Below are 20,452 nucleotides of genomic sequence, written 5' to 3' on the forward strand. Positions count from 1 at the left end.
CACACACACACACACACACACACACACACACAGGACACAGACTGTAACCTTTAACCTTGAGAATAACTCGGGATTACATCCTTTAAGTCTTTCAAGATGATCAGGAGAAGCCAAATTCGTCGCACCTCTTCAGACGCTGTTTTAAAAGCCCAGGACACACAGTGCCAGTTACTACTAGCTCTTCACGATCATTTGAATCTAAATCGAATCTGAAAATGCACGCGCCGTGTCTCAGAGGGAAGGAGGAGGATCTCAGCGTACTTGGCAACGTCGGGAGGCCAAAGTGTGCGTGTGTACCCGGCCGGTCACTGGTGGAAACTCAGTGCTGTCCGAGGTATCGCAAAGTGCGGGCCTTTAGCGCCTCCTCCCGTACGTGTGGTGTGAGGGTGGCAGAAACCGACACCAGAGGCACCCTCCACCAAAACTAAAACATGTGGAGTCGGGACTTGAACTCTGGGCCTCTCGTATGCGGGCGATATTCCGTCTGTTAGTGTTAACAATAGCCTTTGACTTATGCACAGCCGGGTAAGTTCCGTGATTGTCATGTGTTTGGGAAGGTATGTGTGGACATGTGGCTCCGGGTTATGCCTCCAGTTCAGGAGAGTTTTCTTTAGCCATCGGTTCTTTTTGAATCATATAATTAAAAAAAAATATATATATATGGATGTCATGTTTTCGAGGTATTTAAGGATGATGCGACGTGTCAGCTGTACCGGTGAAAGATGGATGAGGAAGATAAGTGAATTGTTTTTGAGATGCTGCGTCCTGACGATAATGATATAAACCAGTTATGGAGGGTATTTGAGGACGTGCACACACCGCATGGTGGCTATTTTTTCGCTCAGAAAACAAAATCAAAATATATATATATATATATATATATATATATATATATATATATATATATATATATATATATATATATATATATATATACAAAAGAAATTCAACGTATCTGAAAAGAAGTCTATTGCGCTTGAAGATATATCCAACGAAAACAGTGTTGGAGGCAAAGTTATGAGGAGGGAGGGGATGTGGCTCGTTCCTCTCCGCACCAGGTCCTGTTGTGGGGAGACACTCCCACAGGTGGACGACCTCGCCTGCCGCAGTGTCCCCGTGGCACGTGTGTATCTGCCAATCAGACGATACCAATGCTACCTCCCGGCCACACACCTGACCCCTTGTTCTGGGAAGACGCTTCTTTTCGCCTGAACTTGACATTCAGGTGGACAGATTTCTTGTGGTCTCAGCCGTGTTGACGGTACGCAGATGGTTCTCTATTTCTGTCTGAATACGTACGTTTTTACTGTGATGAAAATGGAATGCAGTGATTTCCATACTTTGAAAAAGTTTACTGTGTTTTGGTTCTCCTAAGAGTGGGGTGAGATACTTGTGTTTATTTCTGTGCCCAAGTTCTTTTGAAAGATATAGTGTTTTTTACAGTTATATATATATATATATATATATATATATATATATATATATATATATATATATATATATATATATATATATATATATATATATACTCGGAAATATTGAAAATTGAATTATAACTTCAAATCAAACGAACAAAAGTTCTACTTTGAACAGCCCTTTTCCCTGTTTTTCAATTAGTCCCCTTGGGGGTACATACACTTGGACTGTATATCTCTGAAACAAATATGAATAAATCTCTATAGTCTCCTAGTTCTTGTCATGTGTAGCTCAACAAGTGAAGTGATGATATTCGGCTTCAACCCGAGATAGGAACTTCATAATGAAGACCTGTGGGTAAGGTGCCTAGCTGCAGGGAGATGTAGGCACGGACTAGGCTCCGAACTTCCCTTCGAACTAGGAAAAGTTTGTGTGAGAGTGAAGCGAGAGGTGACCGCGTTCCTGCGAACGAGACAACTGGTGCACAGAACAACTGGTTGATGAGACGTCCTCCGCGACTCATTACACAAATGTTGTGACGTCAACCCCTTTCGGTAATGTGACCTCCTGTTGCTCATTTCTAGGAAGGTGTAAAAACCCTCCATCAATTATGTGTGTGTGTGTGTGTGTGTGTGTGTGTGTGTGTGTGTGTGTGTGTGTGTGCCCACCTCATGGCCTCCTCTTCTTCCCCCTTGTCCTCCCTTCATAGGCAGCACAAGAGAGGGCGTCCGAACTAACCACGACGGTGACAGTGCCCCACACCCGGTTGTAAACGCTCTACAGAACAGAGATAGAAACCGAATGCAGAATTACGTGTTATCAGTGTTTTATCAGATATCTTTGACGTGGAATAAGAGCTCATTGTGTATGTTATCGACCCATGTGGAGAGAGAGTAAGGGAACTCGTCCGTGCGGTGTAGATACCCCAAGCTGTGAGGAAAGCACCAAACAAACAGCTTGCAGCCAGACCCAGCCAGCCTAGAGCAGCATTCCCTCCTCGTCGGCGGCGCCAGAGGTAGGGTTACACCATAAAGTTCTGACTTCGGGTGTTGATTTTGTGACCACACCTTCCAACCACCTCCACCCCGACATGTCCTCCTTTATAGACGTACTTTCAGGATCATATCCTATCAAGTCTTTCTCTACGTTTGCTTAAAAGAAGTCAAAAGAGAGTCTCATTCATAGAAAAAAAAGACGCTCACTTGATTCTCACGCTCCCAACTGCCGATAGAGGAGTGGATCGTCCTTGTGTCATCATCCCCTCTACTGCTTTGCTCCACGGTCGGGATTACGCAATAAGTTTAAAAGATTTAACAAGTGCCTTTAACACACACACACACACACACACACACACACACACACACACACGTACGGCAGTGGGACCCACAGGTACTCTGGTCTAGCCATTGACCTGACCTTCAAGAGATCCGGTTCAGAGGCTGGGGTCATCACACCCATGATGCGTCGATATGAGGTTTGAGATCTGGCAGGTGATATGATGGGTTTCCAAATGAAATACAGAGGCGCCTCTTGGTGGCTTTGGAAGATGCAGTCGCTCAAAATGTTATTTGAATAAATATATATATATATATATATATTTTTTTTTTTTTTTTTTTATACTTTGTCGCTGTCTCCCGCGTTTGCGAGGTAGCGCAATGAAACAGACGAAAGAAATGGCCCAACCCCCCCCCCCCCCCACATACACATGTACATACACACGTCCACACACGCAAATATACATACCTACACAGCTTTCCATGGTTTACCCCAGACGCTTCACATGCCTTGATTCAATCCACTGACAGCACGTCAACCCCTGTATACCACATGACTCCAATTCACTCTATTCCTTGCCCTCCTTTCACCCTCCTGCATGTTCAGGCCCCGATCACACAAAATCTTTTTCACTCCATCTTTCCACCTCCAATTTGGTCTCCCTCTTCTCCTCGTTCCCTCCACCTCCGACACATATATCCTCTTGGTCAATCTCTCCTCACTCATTCTCTCCATGTGCCCAAACCATTTCAAAACACCCTCTTCTGCTCTCTCAACCACGCTCTTTTTATTTCCACACATCTCTCTCACCCTTACGTTACTTACTCGATCAAACCACCTCACACCACACATTGTCCTCAAACATCTCATTTCCAGCACATCCATCCTCCTGCGCACATCTCTATCCATAGCCCACGCCTCGCAACCATACAACATTGTTGGAACCACTATTCCCTCAAACATACCCATTTTCGCTTTCCGAGATAATGTTCTCGACTTCCACACATTTTTCAAGGCTCCCAAAATTTTCGCCCCCTCCCCCACCCTATGATCCACTTCCGCTTCCATGGTTCCATCCGCTGACAGATCCACTCCCAGATATCTAAAACACTTCACTTCCTCCAGTTTTTCTCCATTCAAACTCACCTCCCAATTGACTTGACCCTCACCCCTACTGTACCTAATAACCTTGCTCTTATTCACATTTACTCTCAACTTTCTTCTTCCACACACTTTACCAAACTCAGTCACCAGCTTCTGCAGTTTCTCACATGAATCAGCCACCAGCGCTGTATCATCAGCGAACAACAACTGACTCACTTCCCAAGCTCTCTCATCCCCAACAGACTTCATACTTGCCCCTCTTTCCAGGACTCTTGCATTTACCTCCCTTACAACCCCATCCATAAACAAATTAAACAACCATGGAGACATCACACACCCCTGCCGCAAACCTACATTCACTGAGAACCAATCACTTTCCTCTCTTCCTACACGTACACATGCCTTACATCCTCGATAAAAACTTTTCACTGCTTCTAACAACTTGCCTCCCACACCATATATTCTTAATACCTTCCACAGAGCATCTCTATCAACTCTATCATATGCCTTCTCCAGATCCATATATATATATATATATATATATATATATATATACACTTTTTTGTCTCTGTCTCCCGCGTTAGCGAGGTAGCGCAAGGAAAAAGACGAAAGAATGGCCCAACTCACCCACATACACATGTATCTATATACACGTCCACACACGCACATATACATACCTGTGCATTTCAACCTATGCATACATATACATACACAGACATATACATATATACCCATGTACATAATTCATACTTGCTGCCCTTATTCATTCCCGTCGCCACCCCGCCACACATGAAAGGACATTCCCCTGCCCCCGCATGCGCGCGAGGTAGCGCTAGTAAAATACAACAAAGGCCACATTCGTTCACACTCAGTCCCTAGCTGTCATTATATATATATATATATATATATATATATATATATATATATATATATATATATATATATATATATATATATATATATATATTCAAGTTCTCTTACAAAAGAGATCTTACGTTCGATTGAAAGGCTGGCTAAAGTTCCCTTTAACCTTAATATCAGCTGGGTTGTTGGTGCAGGTCGGGCATTACATGTAAACGAGAGAGGTCAAAGTGTATTATGTGGGCCTCGTGGATATTGAGTGGTAATGGCGATTGTTGATTATTAGTGGTGTATTCTGTGTATCATGTGGGTCTGGTGTGTACCAAGGCAGGGGGTGTGGTCAGGCTGGTTCTGGGAATGGCACTCCCCCACCTCCATCAACCGGGAGTGCGGTGGTAATACTATTTGGGCCAGCATTGTTCATTAGCAGTTGGAGTAAGGGATGTTGTCAGGGAGGGTAGCATTACTCTCTGTGACAGTCAGTGTGTCTTGGTTGTGGGCTCGGGTAGCACTGCTCTTAGGGTAGTGTGCTGGGGTAGCACTGCCCTTAGGGTGATGTGCTGGGGACAGCACATCCTCTAGGGTTAATGTAGCGGGGATAGCACTTCCCCTGGGGGTGATGTGCTGGAGGATAGCACTAACCCTGGGGTTGGAGCGGTGCTGGGTACAGCAGTGCTCCCGGCGATGGGGTTGATGCTGGATACAGTGCTGGGTGGGGACATTGCTGGGGATGGCATTATTATCCCCGGGGTAGGGGCGGTGCTGGCGCGGCCTCAGCAGATAAGAGAGATGAGATAGGGAGAGAGAGAGAGAGAGAGAGAGAGAGAGAGAGAGAGAGAGAGAGAGAGAAGAGAGAGAGAGAGAGAGAGAGAGAGAGAGAGATGGCCTGTGTTCCTCTCGCTATCCAGACACCCGGTACACCTGCACGCTAGCAGCCGCATCTGTGCCCTCCACATCTGTGCTTGCTTCATATTTATTGTGCACACTTGCTCCTCCTGCAGCTCTGTAAGTTACGCAACTCAACGAAGCCTGTGTTAGTGTTAGTTGTATCAGCTATACCTCTGCTAACTGCACCTGTGTCATCTGTACCTGTGTTAGCTGTACCTGTGTAACCTACAGCCACATTAGCCGCACCTATATCAGCTATACTTGCCTTAGCTGCGCCCCTGTCAGCTGCATCTGTGTCAGCTAATCCTGTGTTAGCATCACCTCTGCTGGCTACAGCTGTTAGCTGCATCAGTGTCAAGTAAACTTGCGTTAGATGCACCTCTGCAAGCCACAGCTGTAAGCTGCACCTGTTAACTGATATTGTGTTAGCTTCACCTCTGCTAGCTGCAGCAGTTCGATGCACCTATATCAGCTGCACCTTTGCAAGTCAAACCTGGGGGCGATCTACACTTTCGATGATTACACCTGTATCTGCTTTATAGTCACCCGGTGCACGTGCGATAGCCTCACATCCACCGTCTGTGCTCGTGTCATCTGTACACCTATGCATATAGCTACGTCTGTGCCAATAGTGTCTGTACCACCGACTGTGGCAACCACACCTTTGCATCGGTAACATCTGTGCTAGATGTGTTGGCGGTATCCTCACTTATGCCATGTATTCTTCAAATAGTATCATCCATTTGTTCTTGTGCCTGCTGCTCCTCCAGCAAAAAGGGAATAGACGTTGAAGAGAAGTTGTGTAAATCTGTGTATCAATTTCTCTATACAGTTCTGGTTAGACGTGACAGGTAGAGAGTAAATATCTGCAAATAAGGCATATATTTATTTTTTCCTGGCGCTACTTCGCTAAGGCAAGACAAAACTGTTCATAAGGAAGTTAATTCCGGAGATGTTTATTCCCGTTCTAACACTTGTTTTGAATTCCGGTAAACTAAATCAATTATATCTTGAATTATGAAATCATTACATATTGTCAGAACATATGAAAATGTATACTGCATACCATCGACTGGTATATTTTGGCATCTGCAGGTTCATTCCGGTATCTCTCCAAAACACGGAACGTTGGAGGTACCCGGAATATTTGAGGGAAAAAAGATGACCCACTCCTTTGAAATTTTGAAACTATTTTCTGTTCGTATCCAGTTAATAAGTCTACTGTATGAGTAGAGAGTAAACTTATGTCACGAATGAACTGTAATAGTTTCCATGTCGCAATTATCCGCCTCCTTAGGGGTTCTGATGAAAAAGACCCGTTGTGAACTCTTAATCCTATTACGCTAACGCCTGTGAGATAAGGGCGACCAGGCTTCATGGCAGATTAGCCGCTGTTAGCGGTAAGGGGTTCTTTTAAGGATATCCCTCTATGTTAGTGGCTAGTTGGTGTCCTTGAACCTTTGATAATGGAGAGTAGGACAGCATCACGTGTTCCGAGATCTCTCTCTGTCCCCACACACGACCCTCTGGGAGCCTTCCCACACACCACACAACATTCCGCCACTTCCAAGGGTGGTAGGCTACCGTATGCCACGTCCCGGGGATAATGGGGCTACTGTATGCCACTGCATGGGGAGGTAGGCTACTGTATGCCACTGCCTGGGAATGTGGGCTACTGTCTGTCACTTTCTGGGGAGGTGGGCTACTTATGCCACTGCCTGGTGAAGTGGTGGCCTATTCTATGCCATTTCTTGTAGCTGGCGGGATACTTACTGTATGCCACTTCCTGGAGCTGATCGTCTACTGTATGCAGCTTCTTAGAGCTGATGGGCTACTGTATCCCATTTCCTGGAGCTGGTGAGCTACTGTATCCCACTTCCTATAGCTGGTGAGCTACTGTATCCCACTTCCTGGAGCTGGTGCCTTGCTACTGTATGGTGTTCTCCTTGAACTACTAGGAGGAGGAGGAGGAGGCTACTGAAGGCCTCGCCAGTCCCGGCCGGCTGCTGGGATTGCCCCGGAGACAGCCTGGCAGGGCTGGCCACCACGGCACTTGACACTCCTGCGGCTTATTTTTTTTTTTTTTTTTTTTTTTTTTTTTTTGCGGCCCACAAGTGGCACCAGCACAACCCCTTGAATTTGTTTGTTTGTGCCGGGCGGCGCTGTAGGACCGGCGCAGGGCCGTCTGAGGCGTCCAATGATAAGTTTATCGTGAGATGATGTCCTTCCCTTCCCTATTATATATATGTGTGTGTGTGTGTAATCCCTGTGATAGGGTAGAAAGATTACTACCTCCGTATTCCTGCGTGTCGTAGAGGTGCTGGAAACCCTCCGCTTGTTGTATTTGTTTTTAAAAGACGGAACGGAAGGAGCCAGGAAGGGAGTGCTCATCCTTCCCTAAGGCTCAGACTGGAGAGATAGGTAGTATGTTTAAGGAAAGAAGCTTGGATGCGTGCGAGAAATACTTAGATAAATAGATGGATTTGCATGAGGCATTTATGGATGTGGAGAGAGCATATGACAAGGTTGATAAAGATGCTTTGTGGAAGGTCTTAAGAACAGACGGTGTGAAGGAAAACTACTAGAAGGAGTAAGTTTTTATCACGAGTGTAAGGCATGTGTGCGAGTAGGAAGAAAGGAGAGTGAATTGTTCCTGGTGAATGTTGGTCAGCGGCATGGATGTGTGATGACACCATGATTGTTTAATTTGTTTAAGGATGAGGCGGTGAGGGAAGTAAATGTGAGTCTCGGAGGGACGGGTGAATATGCAGTCTGTAGGGAAAGTATGGCTTTGGGAAGTGAGTCAGTTGTTGCTTGCTGATGATGTAACACTGATGACAGATTCAAGTGAGATACTGCTTAAGTTAGTGACTGAATTTGGAAGAATGTGTGAGAGGAAGTTGAGAGCAAATATGAATAAAAGCAAGGTTATTAGGTTTAGCAGGGTTGAGGGATAGGTTAGTTGGAGTGTTAGTTTGAATGGAGAAAATTTGGAAGTGGAGTATTTTAGATTTCTGGGAGTGGAAATGGCAGCGAGTGGAACCATGGAGGCGGAAGTGAATGATAGGGTGGGTGAGGTGGTGAAGGTTCTGAGAGCGATCAAAAATGTGTGAAAAGAGAGATCGCTGTCTACGACGGCAAGGATGGGTATACCTAAAGTTAAAGTACATGCAGGAGGGTGAAAGGCGTGCACGGGATAGAGTGAAATGGAACGATGTGGTATACCGGGGTCGACATACTGTCAATAGACTGGACCAGGGCATGTGAAACGTCTGGGATAAAACCATGGAAAGGTCTGTGGGGCCTGGATGTGGATGGGGAGCTGTGGTTTCGGTGCATTACACTTGACAGCTAGAGACTGAGAGTGAACGAATGTGGCCTTTTTTTGTGTGTTTTCCTGGCGCTACCTCGCTGAAGCAAGGGGTAGCGTTGCTATTTCCTGTGGGGCGGAGTAGCGCCAGGAATGAATGAAGGCAAGCAAGTATGAATATGTGTATGTGTATTTATGTATATGTCTGTGTATGTGTTGTATATGTATGTATATGGGCGTGTGTGTATATATATATATATATATATATATATATATATATATATATATATATATATATATATATATATATATATATATATATACGTGTGTGTGTGTGTGTGTGTGTATGAGTTGATGGGCCATTCTTCGTCAGTTTCCTGGAGCTACCTCGCTGACGCGGGAAACGGTGATCAAGGATAATGGATAATAAGAAATCATAAATGTTATTATCATCATTATTATCATAAGAGACCCCTTATATGGGGTTCTCGCAACTCAGAAACTGGAAAAGAACGGACTTCCTGGGAGCGAAGATAATACAAGCCTTGCCGAGGGCGTCTTCTTCCTTGCTGTACAGCTACTCCTATGCGGAATCCGGTCACACACACACACACACATACACCAATTGCGTCTTAGCTACGTCTCTTCCTTGTATATCAACTGACTCTTCTGTGTCTTCTGTTTCATTCTTGTATCTCTCCTAACGATGTGATCAGTACACAAAAGTGCACTTGGGAACTTATCACGTTCCATTTTCCTGATTGTTTGTTTTTTGCTTGTTTTTGCATGTACTAGATGACGCTCACCTCTGTGACCTCTTGCAATATATATATATATATATATATATATATATATATATATATATATATATATATATATATATATATATATATTATCCCTTGGGATAGGGGAGAAAGAATACTTCCCACGTATTCCCTGCGTGTCGTAGAAGGCGACTAAAAGGGAAGGGAGCGGGGGGCTGGAAATCCTCCCCTCTTGTTTTTTTTTGTTTTTCTCAAAGAAGGAACAGAGAAAGGGGCCAGATGAGGATATTCCCTCAAAGGCCCAGTCCTCTGTTCTTAACGCTACCTCGCTAACACGGGAAATGGCGAATAGTATGAAAGAAAAGAAAAAATATATATATATATGTGTGTGTGTGTGTGTGCGCGCGCACCTTACCTTCCTGTCTCAAGACAGGGGTCCTGCAGTGCCCAGAAAACTAGCAACGTCCTCATCAAGAAGTGTAATGAAGTGTGACTATCTCTGTCGGACTAATTTCGAAGTAAGTTTATGGTGTGTTCAGTTTGAGAGGCTGCATTCTGGACATGAGGTGTCTTAAGATATGTTGGTGTTTGCAGTAGTGCTGGAGAGCTGTAGGTGTGTTTAGAAAACTATCTAGGGGAGTGGAGGCTCATTTGGGTGTACGGTATGTAGGCATTCTATTTCAAGAGAGTCAGTGTTCTCCCTGCATGAAGTTCCTGTTGCTTGTGTGGTGTTAGAGTGCTGCTATGTTACCGTGAGGTCATCTGCATGTGAGAAGACTATCACACATATTCGTGGAGGGTGTTCGAAGGTCGTACAGAAAGAGATTGAAGAGGGTTGGAGAAAGAACTGCTGCATGGAGGACTCCACTGTGAGGCTGAAGAGTTTGAGGAGTGAAGCCTTTGTGAGTGACTTGATAGTTAGCGGTGAATACAACTGAATCCAGATAAATTCAAACAGCAACAGACCACCGGGTCCCATCGAGACTGTGATAGTGTAAGAAAACAGAAACTCACGGATTAATTTGGTAGGATTTCTTCAAAGAGGAAGTCCTGTAAACTTATCGTGTTGCGAAGGAGGTACAAATAATGTCAGTCGTTGATTTTCATTAAGTCTGTGCTATCAACCACTCTAATTAGTAAATCCTTCCATATGCTAACAGTCTTGTTGAAAAAAGGTACTTGAAGAGAAGGGGGTATAAAGTGGCTTCAGAAGTGGTAGAGGACGTGTGGATCAGGTATTTCCTTTAAAGAATTTGGGATAGATACTGACAGAAACAGAAAGATTTGTATGTGGTAATTATGGATCTCGAGAAAGTATATGATGGGGCTGATGGAGATGCCTTGTAAAAGATATTTATGATATATTGTGTGGGAGCAAAGGTTTTGCTTTTTCTTTTTTTTAAGATAACAACATCAGTACCATTTTTCTTTGTAAAATACGTATTTTTTGAAATTCTGGTCGTACCTTCATGTATTGTACATGCATTGTGTATGTAATGTATGAGAGTTCACAGGGGGTGAAGTGTTCAGTATATAGCGTACGTTCTCATCATCACGCACGCAAGCACTAATGCAATGAACAAAATAACAGTCTGACATCGGTCAGTTTCCGATCATTCCCGCGGAAATGACCGAATTTAATCGTTGCACTGCCGTCGTGCCGTCTGATCATATCTTTAACTTGTTTAACCAGGCTGGTCCTACTCCTGGACCAGGCCCTCCTGAGGCTTAACAAAGTCGCGCAAAATTATCATGTATAGAAGTGGATTAGAAATTACTCGTTCCCTTCCATCTATTGCTGTTCTTCATAGAAGTAAAATTCAATTCACGAAGGTTTTCTAGCAATGACAGATGAAACGTAACAGCGAAAAATTTTGCTAGAAAAATCAAATCCTCAGCACGTAAGTTACGTCATCACATCAGTTGATTTGGGCCTCGACTATGAATTAACGGAGATCAAATGAACTATTATGTTTATATAAACCCGATCCTTTCCTGCAAAGCTCAGTGTGGCTCATCTCAAACAAACCAGTGAAATGGTTCATATTACCATTACAAATGCCAAATCATGTCTATGTAAAACATTTTGAAAGTGATATGATGAGGAAGATCAATCAGGCAATGACCAATTCACAATGGAAGAGTCTGAAAAGGTCAAAATGTTATAGCAACCTTCCACGTGGGAAAAATTGGTCCTCATATTTTGATGTTTTGGCTTGTTGTTCGCATCCCATATCATTGTACTATGCATCATTGAGCGAGTCGACGGTGAGCTGAGGAGTAGTGTTCACTTCATCATGGCATCTTCGATTTCGGGTACAAAATCAAACAGGAAGAAGGAGACTTTTTCGGCCGGATTACACCAAGTAGTGTGGCCCTGCATTGTGTGCGATCGAGAAAGGAATGAATTTACAGCACGATGTCAGGCTTGTGCTTTCGAATGTTTGCATTGCACATGGAGGAGCGAATGACATTCAGGCTCGCCTGAGTAGGAAAAAAACATACTAGTATGAATGCAGAAAGTTCAGGAAGCGATCGTGACGTTGGATAATTCTTACATCAACGGACTGATTACTCAATAATCAGAGCAGAAACTCTGACGACTAACTTTTTAACTGAACACAATATTGCATCCGCTGCTTCAGATCAACTGAATGACCTTTTCAGAGTCCATATGTTTCCAGACAGATCTATAGCTTCGAAGTTTGCCTCTCGAAAAACCAAAACAATAGCCATTTAGCTACGACTCAGGGCCAAGAGGCCAAAGGTGTGTTTTCTTCCATATCTCCTTGTAATGTTTTATGCACGTGAATGTAGATCTCGTCTAGGAATTCCACTTCATGGAAGAGCAGATTGGTGAGCTTGAATTTGCTGATCACTACCAAGTAGATCATCAGATTGAGGGTGGATACATCTTGACCATATAGTTAATGATGGGTTGTGGATGACCATTTTACGATTAAGCGACAAGTCTACTTATAAAGAAAGGATGTACCCCTTCCCAGAATCATGTTTGCTATCTTCTCAGTTGCTCTGCAATGCTGAAGATGAGAGTTTTCAGTCTGGTAAGGAAAATCTCCACTGGATTTCGCCTAAGTCTTGGCACACATGCATTATCAGATTTCTTCGCTCAGAAAGTGTACTGCTGTGCTGAAAAAAAAAGAGAAAGTTGTCATCAAGTAAAGCTCAGTGAAAGGCTTCTGGAAAAGTGCAAACAGGCAACTACTGCTTATAACAAAAAGCTCTCTAACGAGGACTGAATTGTGTGAACAAACAAACAAACGTTAGAAACTCCGTCGACTTAGTTTGAGGACCGAAAGTGATACACTACTGACCAGATACTTTGTTAGTTTTAAAGTGAACAATTGTGGACTATCTTACATGTAGATAGACGAATAGAGATAGCAGCTTGAGCTCTGGACATGACAATTTCCTGTATTGAAAGTGCAGCCTGTATTACGTGTGGTTGTAAGTTTCGTTTTTTAACATTCCCCTTTTTTTTTTACTCAAAATTCCATATTTCTGCCGTTTATGTTCCTTTTGTGTTTTTTTTATTGTTTGTTTGACGAGGTTGGCAGCTGTGAAGTGTGTGTGTGTGTGTGTGTGTGTGTGTGTGTGTGTGTGTGTGTTCAAATATTCACAAGCGGTTTTGGTTATAGGGCGTGTGAGTGTTACATACAGTCAAGAAGGGTGGGTAGGTGGGTATTGTTTGAGAGCCTCATATATCAGGTCTAGTGCAGGAGGGTTCGTTCTTATCCAGGCGGGGGAATCCCAGCCTTGTTCCTAGAAAGACATTGCATCATACTTGAGGAACATTGCCAGCCTGTGTGGGTTAGTGAGCTGGAGGGGGAGTAAGAGGAGGAGTTGCGTTTTCGGTGTCACCTCGCCCGAGGTCACACCTCACAGAAAACAGGATACATCTCTCAGTACCTGCCCGAAGGAGGGTTACCTGCTGATTTAATTTTTGCTTCTTTTTTAAAGGAACTTATTGATGGTGGATGTGTTTGGGAACTGAGACGCAGCTCTCCCTTTGTTTCGCACTTTTGAAATCACCTTAGCTATTCTCCTTAGATTCGGGTAGGTCTAGTCAGTATCATACTTCTCCCTCCTCTCCTCTACACAGCTGAAGCATTTTCCTTCTTATATACCCCTCACCTCGTCACTTTGGCAGCATCATGTTCTCGGTGTGGCAGTATGCTCCTGTAGTGTGTCTGCTATATATATATATATATATATATATATATATATATATATATATATATATATATATATATATATATATATATATATGTATGTGTGTGTATGTGTGTAGTTCACGTAACGAACGTGTTTCTTTCAATATGCACTTGGGCTACAACCAGGATGTGCACTTACGAAACGTGCCTGGCTCCTCATTCCATTCGAGAAGCACCCACTGTTGACTTCCTGACCTACGACGGTAAAATCATGGGTCCAGGAATACGCTAGTACTGCCACTGTGCACAGGGGAATAACCGTTAAGTGGTATGTTGGCCTGCCCCTGCGGAAGTGACGTAAAAGACCAGCAGGTCATCATACTCAGGGGTTTCATCGTCATGTTCAGGGGGTTTGAACATTGTTGGTGTCGAGATGTCCTTGCAAGTGGTCGTACGATCCATCTCTGACTCCGGCATATATATATATATATATATATATATATATATATATATATATATATATATATATATATATATATATATATATATATATATAACAGAGGTGGAGTGTACATTCATTGGTGCGTAGTCAGGATGGTTGGCAGGACATTGCCGCGATAATGGTGGGCAGAACTGAACTCATCTTTCCTGCATAGCTATAGGTCACGTCTGAATAAAGAAAACATAAATACTGAGCTATATTATCCTGAATTGTCTTCCCTCAGAAAATGCTGTAATGTTTGTGCAGATGTACTTAAGTATATAAAGTTTTATTCATGTATTCATCTCGTATTTTCTACGTTAGTAAGGTAAACAGAAAATAAATCCAACGTCGCCCGTAATACTGCGTAAGCACTAGAAGGTAACTCTTCCGTTGGAGGTGGTGCTGACAACGATTAAAATTCATTATAGGACGAGTGACGACAATGATGATCCACTTTTCCACACTGTTCATCAACTACGAGATGGAAATTCACGTACCGACACACATGCACAAACCTTCAAACCCAAAGACAAATTTTACTTCATTCCATATTATGTTAGATGTAAAACTGGAGACGTAAGAACAAAGAAATGACGTTCGGACTTCGAGAACACATATGAGTCTGTGATGGTTAGCCTATCAAATGACAACGACGCACTATCTTGTTCAAGCCTGCCTCCCTGCACGGGCCAAGGTCGTGGGAGGTTTGAAGGGTCTGGTGAGCTGTGTGGAGTACCGTCCTCATTCTTACCTGTCACTAGCTCCTCACAGGGCACTATTGTAGGTTAGTCATGCCTGGAAAACCCAGTGCGAGGAACCAAGGGGAAACTGATAGGTGTTACGTTAATGTACGTTTTTTGTCTCGAGGTAGAACTAAATAATTTAACGTTTTTTTTAGATGGAAATAAATACCCTTCTTACCATATTGAAAAATCTAACAGGTGATGATCTGCTTCTATGAGTAGATAAATTAACTGAATTGGACAGAGGAGAAAAATCATGTTATTAACTTTGTCTCAGACTAAATGAACAAGAACCAGGACCTGAAACTATCCAGAGTTAATATGCATAATTCATAAATGTACTACATGAAATACAAAAATAACTAAAGTGCTAGAAAAAAGAAAAGTTTTGCCCGAAACTATGACTCTTATTTGAATTACCTGTTGTTTATTGACCAATAGGACATAATCTATCTATGTGATAAGAAATGCTAACTACATATATAGTAAGGTTTTATCGAGCGGGTAAACAGGGGAAATTAGACTATGGAAAACTCCCGAGGTGAAAAGACTGTAGAAATAGGGCACCAATTTCCCATACGTGTGCAGATTGCACGAGTTACCCATCACATTGACCGAAGGTTCCTAAAACTCCAAAATGAAAACATTAGCTCGTATCACAATCGATTGGTTAAGCATGTATCACCGTCCAGGTTATCTCGTCGGTGACAGACATTGTTTAGAAAATAAGCAAGGCAGTAAAAAGGAAAAAGTGCCTTGCCTTAGTTGCACTGGCAAACATATATAGTTTAAGACTGAAAGAATGTGGTTCAGTAACAAATTTGTCAATAAGACGAAACTAATTTAATCTCGTAACATTTGAGAGTTATCAGGCGATGCGCCCCAATAGTATTTTCTTTAGCCACATTACTTAGAAAGGGATGCACCTTAAAAATCGTCAAGCATTATTCTTAATACACTAGGAGTCAACCGATTTGGTGATTGTTATATCCGTCCTTAAGATAATAACGTTATGCCAGTGACACTGTCTTTTGATAACATGTCAGCTTATTGACGTAAATAACGTATCTGATAAGTTTGATGCAGCTGCTATCATTGACAGCAATTATAGGACATGAATAGATTGGATAGAAAGATAATTATTTAAAAGTGATTGGACTCTGAACTGGTAAAATAAAGAAAATTTCTGATTGTTATAGAACAAAAATGTTTGAACATACTCCATGGTTAAACTTCAAACGTGAAAACACAAGATTTAATCTTTTATTACGCTGGAATCATAAAGCATAGTCGAAAGAGGGAGTGGAACAAAGCAATAACCTGACGAAGACTATACCAGCAGCTTTTCAAAAAAAAAAAAAAAAACATCACATATACTTGAGCTGAATCATCTTCAGTGAGGGAGAAAGAGTTTGCCTCTCTCTGTTAAAAATATAAGCAGATATTAACGATATTTTTAGTATTTTGTGGTGTGGAATGTATAAAGCAACAGACTGGCAACTTTGTGCAAAATAAATGCACATGAAACAGATCGTCATCTTGTTTTTATTATAACATGATTTGTTTTTTCTATGTTTGAAGTCGTATACACTCAGGTTCCAACCCCTGAATGTATGAATATTATTGTCAGATTAGACCTAATAATTACCAAAAACTTTTACTTTAGTACGTACACTATTAGCCTATTCCGTACTTATTCTTTCCTAGAAAATGAATGATCTTATTCTACAAGCATGTAAATGTTATTACACATCCAGGTTTCCTTCTGTCCTTATACTTTTGTATACAATTTCCCTTTTCATTAAACTCATTTCTGTAGACTTACGCTCTCTAGCTTTTCGCTTGTCATCCATCTGATGAATATACTGTTCCTCTCTGCATCCTGCATTAAGATGATAACGAGGTATTTCAGAAGTTAGATTGATCTGTACGATGAAAATTTATCATTCAAAATATCTACATTACGTTTCTTTTTAACGAAAGGACGGTTTTTGTTTCAGCTGTATACATTCAACAATCTTCATGAAAAAAGTAATATAGGAGAGAATATTGTTTATGATATATTGTGCCATTCAGACAGAGCATTTCGTTTTGAGATATACGTTCTCTAGATATGCAAAGACAAAGCATTTCGGTGAAAGTGTGGGTGAAGGGCGCATACCTACGAGTAGGTGGAGGCAAGTATGGTGAGACAGTGGGTTGGCCTGTGTAAAGGTTGGTGAAATGAGACATATGATACAAATGTTTACGCAGGTTCAAACCAGAATGTACCATTGGACTCTGGTACTTTGAATTTGAGCCAAACGCAAAGCAAGAGAGGAATGTACTTATTCATTTGTTGCATACTTATATTGTACTGATTCAAATAGCTATGGGGAACATTTTTAGTTTTAGTAGAATTTAAAAAAAAATGGTGTCCAAACATTTCTTGAAAAAAGATTGAATTCCGATGCCATCACAATTCCCAATATTTATCAATAAATTTCCAAGTTAAACAGTAACCCCGTTTTCTTTACTCTTATGATTATCTGTCATCCTGTGATCGTTCCCGTATCACGATCTTTACTATTTTTATAACCGCCCCATGTTTATCATTGTCACCGCCACCACAACCACCCAAACACCGCAGCCATCCTATGTTTATAAACACTGAGACTTTGGACGGTTTAATCTGTGGCTACGCTGTTAACCAGGCCAAGGCTATTGCCTCAGAATTATTTGTAGACGCTCCCAATATTGCATGTAAACGGCCTCACGAGCAAGCCACTGTCTACAGTACGCTCGTGGAGACACCAGAAGGGAAGACGTTTGTGCAGTCTCCGCCGTTGGTGCTCATAGTAAGTGTAAAAATCGAAGTGTGATGCGGGTTCAGTCTGAGGTGAATTCTGAAAGACCCGATGGTGCTGGTCAGGCAGGGTTGTATGAAATCATCACTTACATTCAGCCGGAAAGAGAGCTGATATTGACAACCGCATCCCTATTCATCAGTTCCATCACCACACCGTGTTTGCTAGTAACATCACCACACCGTATTTGTTAGTGCCATCAACACATCATGTTTATCGTTCTCATCACCACCCAATGTTTATCTCCCATTACCACCCTATATTTATCATTCCGATTATCCCTCCATGTTTATCGGTGCCATTACCATCCCCTTTTTTACGGTCATCACCACACGGCTGATGAGCCTCGTTTTGCATCCTCAGGCCACGAGCGCGGGCGCAAAAGAAGCTGGTGCAGCCGCGTGGGTTCATCATCTCCAGGAGAGCACCTGGTCAGGTACACCGCCCGCCTCACCATATACAGGACACAGTCACCAAGCGCACCACCACCATCAGCACTATCATCGTCTCCCGCCCCTACTCCTTGGTAAGTCTTGCTTGGAAAGGCGTACACTGAGTGTGGAAGAGAGGGGCTTGCACACATCCACCCCTCCCATTCCGCTGGCAGTCTTATATATCTGCACGTACAGCTGGAAAAAAAAATTGTGCCAAACCAGTTGTACAAATTTTACTTAATACTTCTTTCTGACTTGAAGACATACTTCAGTAAAAATGATGATCAACCTTAGATAATTAGACCCATTCAGTGGATGTCTTAAGAAAATCAGAACTGCGGTAGTTACAACGTCAGTTATTTCAAATGTCGCACTCTAAACCAGTTTCTATTTGGCAGCAGTGGGAGGTGGCAAGCCTAACCCAAGTGACCAGTGTTTTATTTTCATACAACGGCTAGGTTACCAGCTTTGGTGAGAAGGCGATCATCGAGGTGAAATATTTAATAAAACAAATTTTTGTAAGTTTACCGTAAATGAAAAATGCTGAAAGCAAAGACAGCAAAATCAACGATCGATTTAAGAGGTAGACAAATGTTATTCAAGCAAGAGTGAGCAATACATCATTTCCATTGTAAAATGGAAAAAAAAAATCGATTACGTCTGTGGTTGTGATCTGTGTACGAACAATTTGCGTTGTACCCATTCATTTTATTTTGACAGTGGCCGACATGGTATGGGCAAGACATATCGTAAAGCTATATACACATTTATCAAAAGTAATTTTCTGGTCGTAACGTTTGAGTCGGCTGCAGTCCCTCTGATTTGCATTGCCACTGTCTGGAGTAACGATGAGGGGGGTTGGTGAGGTTGGAGGGATTGTGAGTGAGGGAAGTTGACGCTAGATGTCTTAGAAGTGAGGTTGGAGATGTGTATTGGTGATGTTGGATAAGTGTTCGTGTGTGTGTGTGTAGTTTGAGGGCTAGACCCAAAGGTTGGAGGTGATCACTGAGGTTGAAAGGATATTTAATTTGGATTAGCATTTCGAGGGAGCTTAGTGATGTTCGAGAGGTGATGAATGCTACGAGAGCAGCGACTGAGGTTTGAAAGCGGTGATTTTAACCAGAGGAGCAGTAGGTAATTGAGGCTGGAAGGATGATTATTGAGACGAAGGTTGGGATGGCGGTGACTAAGGGTTGAAGAACGATAGCTGAGGCTGGGAAGGGTGGTGATTGAGGCTTCAAGGTCATTGGTTGAGGCTGGAGGGGAGGTGGCAGATTTTGGAGATACATGTGTGTGTGTGTGTGTGTGAGAGAGAGAGAGAGAGAGAGAGAGAGAGAGAGAGAGAGAGAGAGAGAGAGAGAGAGAATTAATATTTACTTATAGCGTAGAGTGAGTACTGTTGTCATGCTAGGAGGAGACAGACTGAAAACAAATACGATGAAATATTGTTTACGGAGCAAAGTGTCCCTTTAAGGCATCTGTGCAAGTCACCTGGGAGGAACGTGGAAAAGGAAATGAGGGAGCCAGTAGGTGTGTCCAGAGGACACGCAAGGTGAAAATTAGGTACAAGGTGTGGAGTGGATACAGTACACACTATATAATTTGAAACAAATGCCCAGTGTTGTTTGCATAATGGTCTGCAAGCGTATTCTTGCCATATTGTATAAGTCCGCATATACATAGACGGATATTCTCTTCGTCTGTGCAACTGTTTGTTATAGAATCTAAATGTTTATGAGATGATTGGAACTTCAAGAAACACTCGTGCGATCTCAAACTATTTTGAGTTCTGCGGCCCAACTGCTGAAATTCATTTGTGTGGAAAAACATCGTGAAACTGAAAGAAACTGAATCTATATTCACTTAAGCATGTTTACCAAATGGCGTCCTAGCTTCGTCTCTTCGATGTATATCAACTGACTGTTATATTTCTCTCTTGTGTCTCCCCTGATGATGTGATTATTACACGAAAGTGCACTTGGGAACTTATCGTGTTTCATTTTCCTCGTGGACTTATAGGAATATCTTGATCACGCGCAAAATTGTGATCCTTTCCAATATATCATACATATTCGCCATTTCCCGCATTATCGAGTACTAAGTGTTAAGAACAGAGGACTGAGCCTTAGAGGCAATATCCTCACTTGGCCCC

At 42.4% G+C, this 20,452-nt stretch overlaps 1 protein-coding gene across 1 annotated transcript in view; it reads left to right on the forward strand.

Annotated features, from left to right (window-relative positions):
- The first annotated feature begins 312 nt into the window (after positions 1 to 312).
- LOC139761879 (uncharacterized) overlaps positions 313 to 20,452 on the forward strand; it is a 28,283-nt gene continuing 8,143 nt past the window's right edge. Inside the window, exons 1-2 of the mRNA XM_071686455.1 lie at positions 313 to 525; positions 18,230 to 18,392. Coding sequence (XP_071542556.1) covers positions 467 to 525; positions 18,230 to 18,392 — 222 coding nt within the window. The 5' untranslated portion in view covers positions 313 to 466. The remainder of the gene's footprint in view (positions 526 to 18,229; positions 18,393 to 20,452) is intronic.

The sequence above is a fragment of the Panulirus ornatus genome, chromosome 42 (genome assembly GCF_036320965.1).
Source record: "Panulirus ornatus isolate Po-2019 chromosome 42, ASM3632096v1, whole genome shotgun sequence".
NCBI classification, from domain to species: Eukaryota; Metazoa; Arthropoda; class Malacostraca; order Decapoda; family Palinuridae; genus Panulirus; species Panulirus ornatus.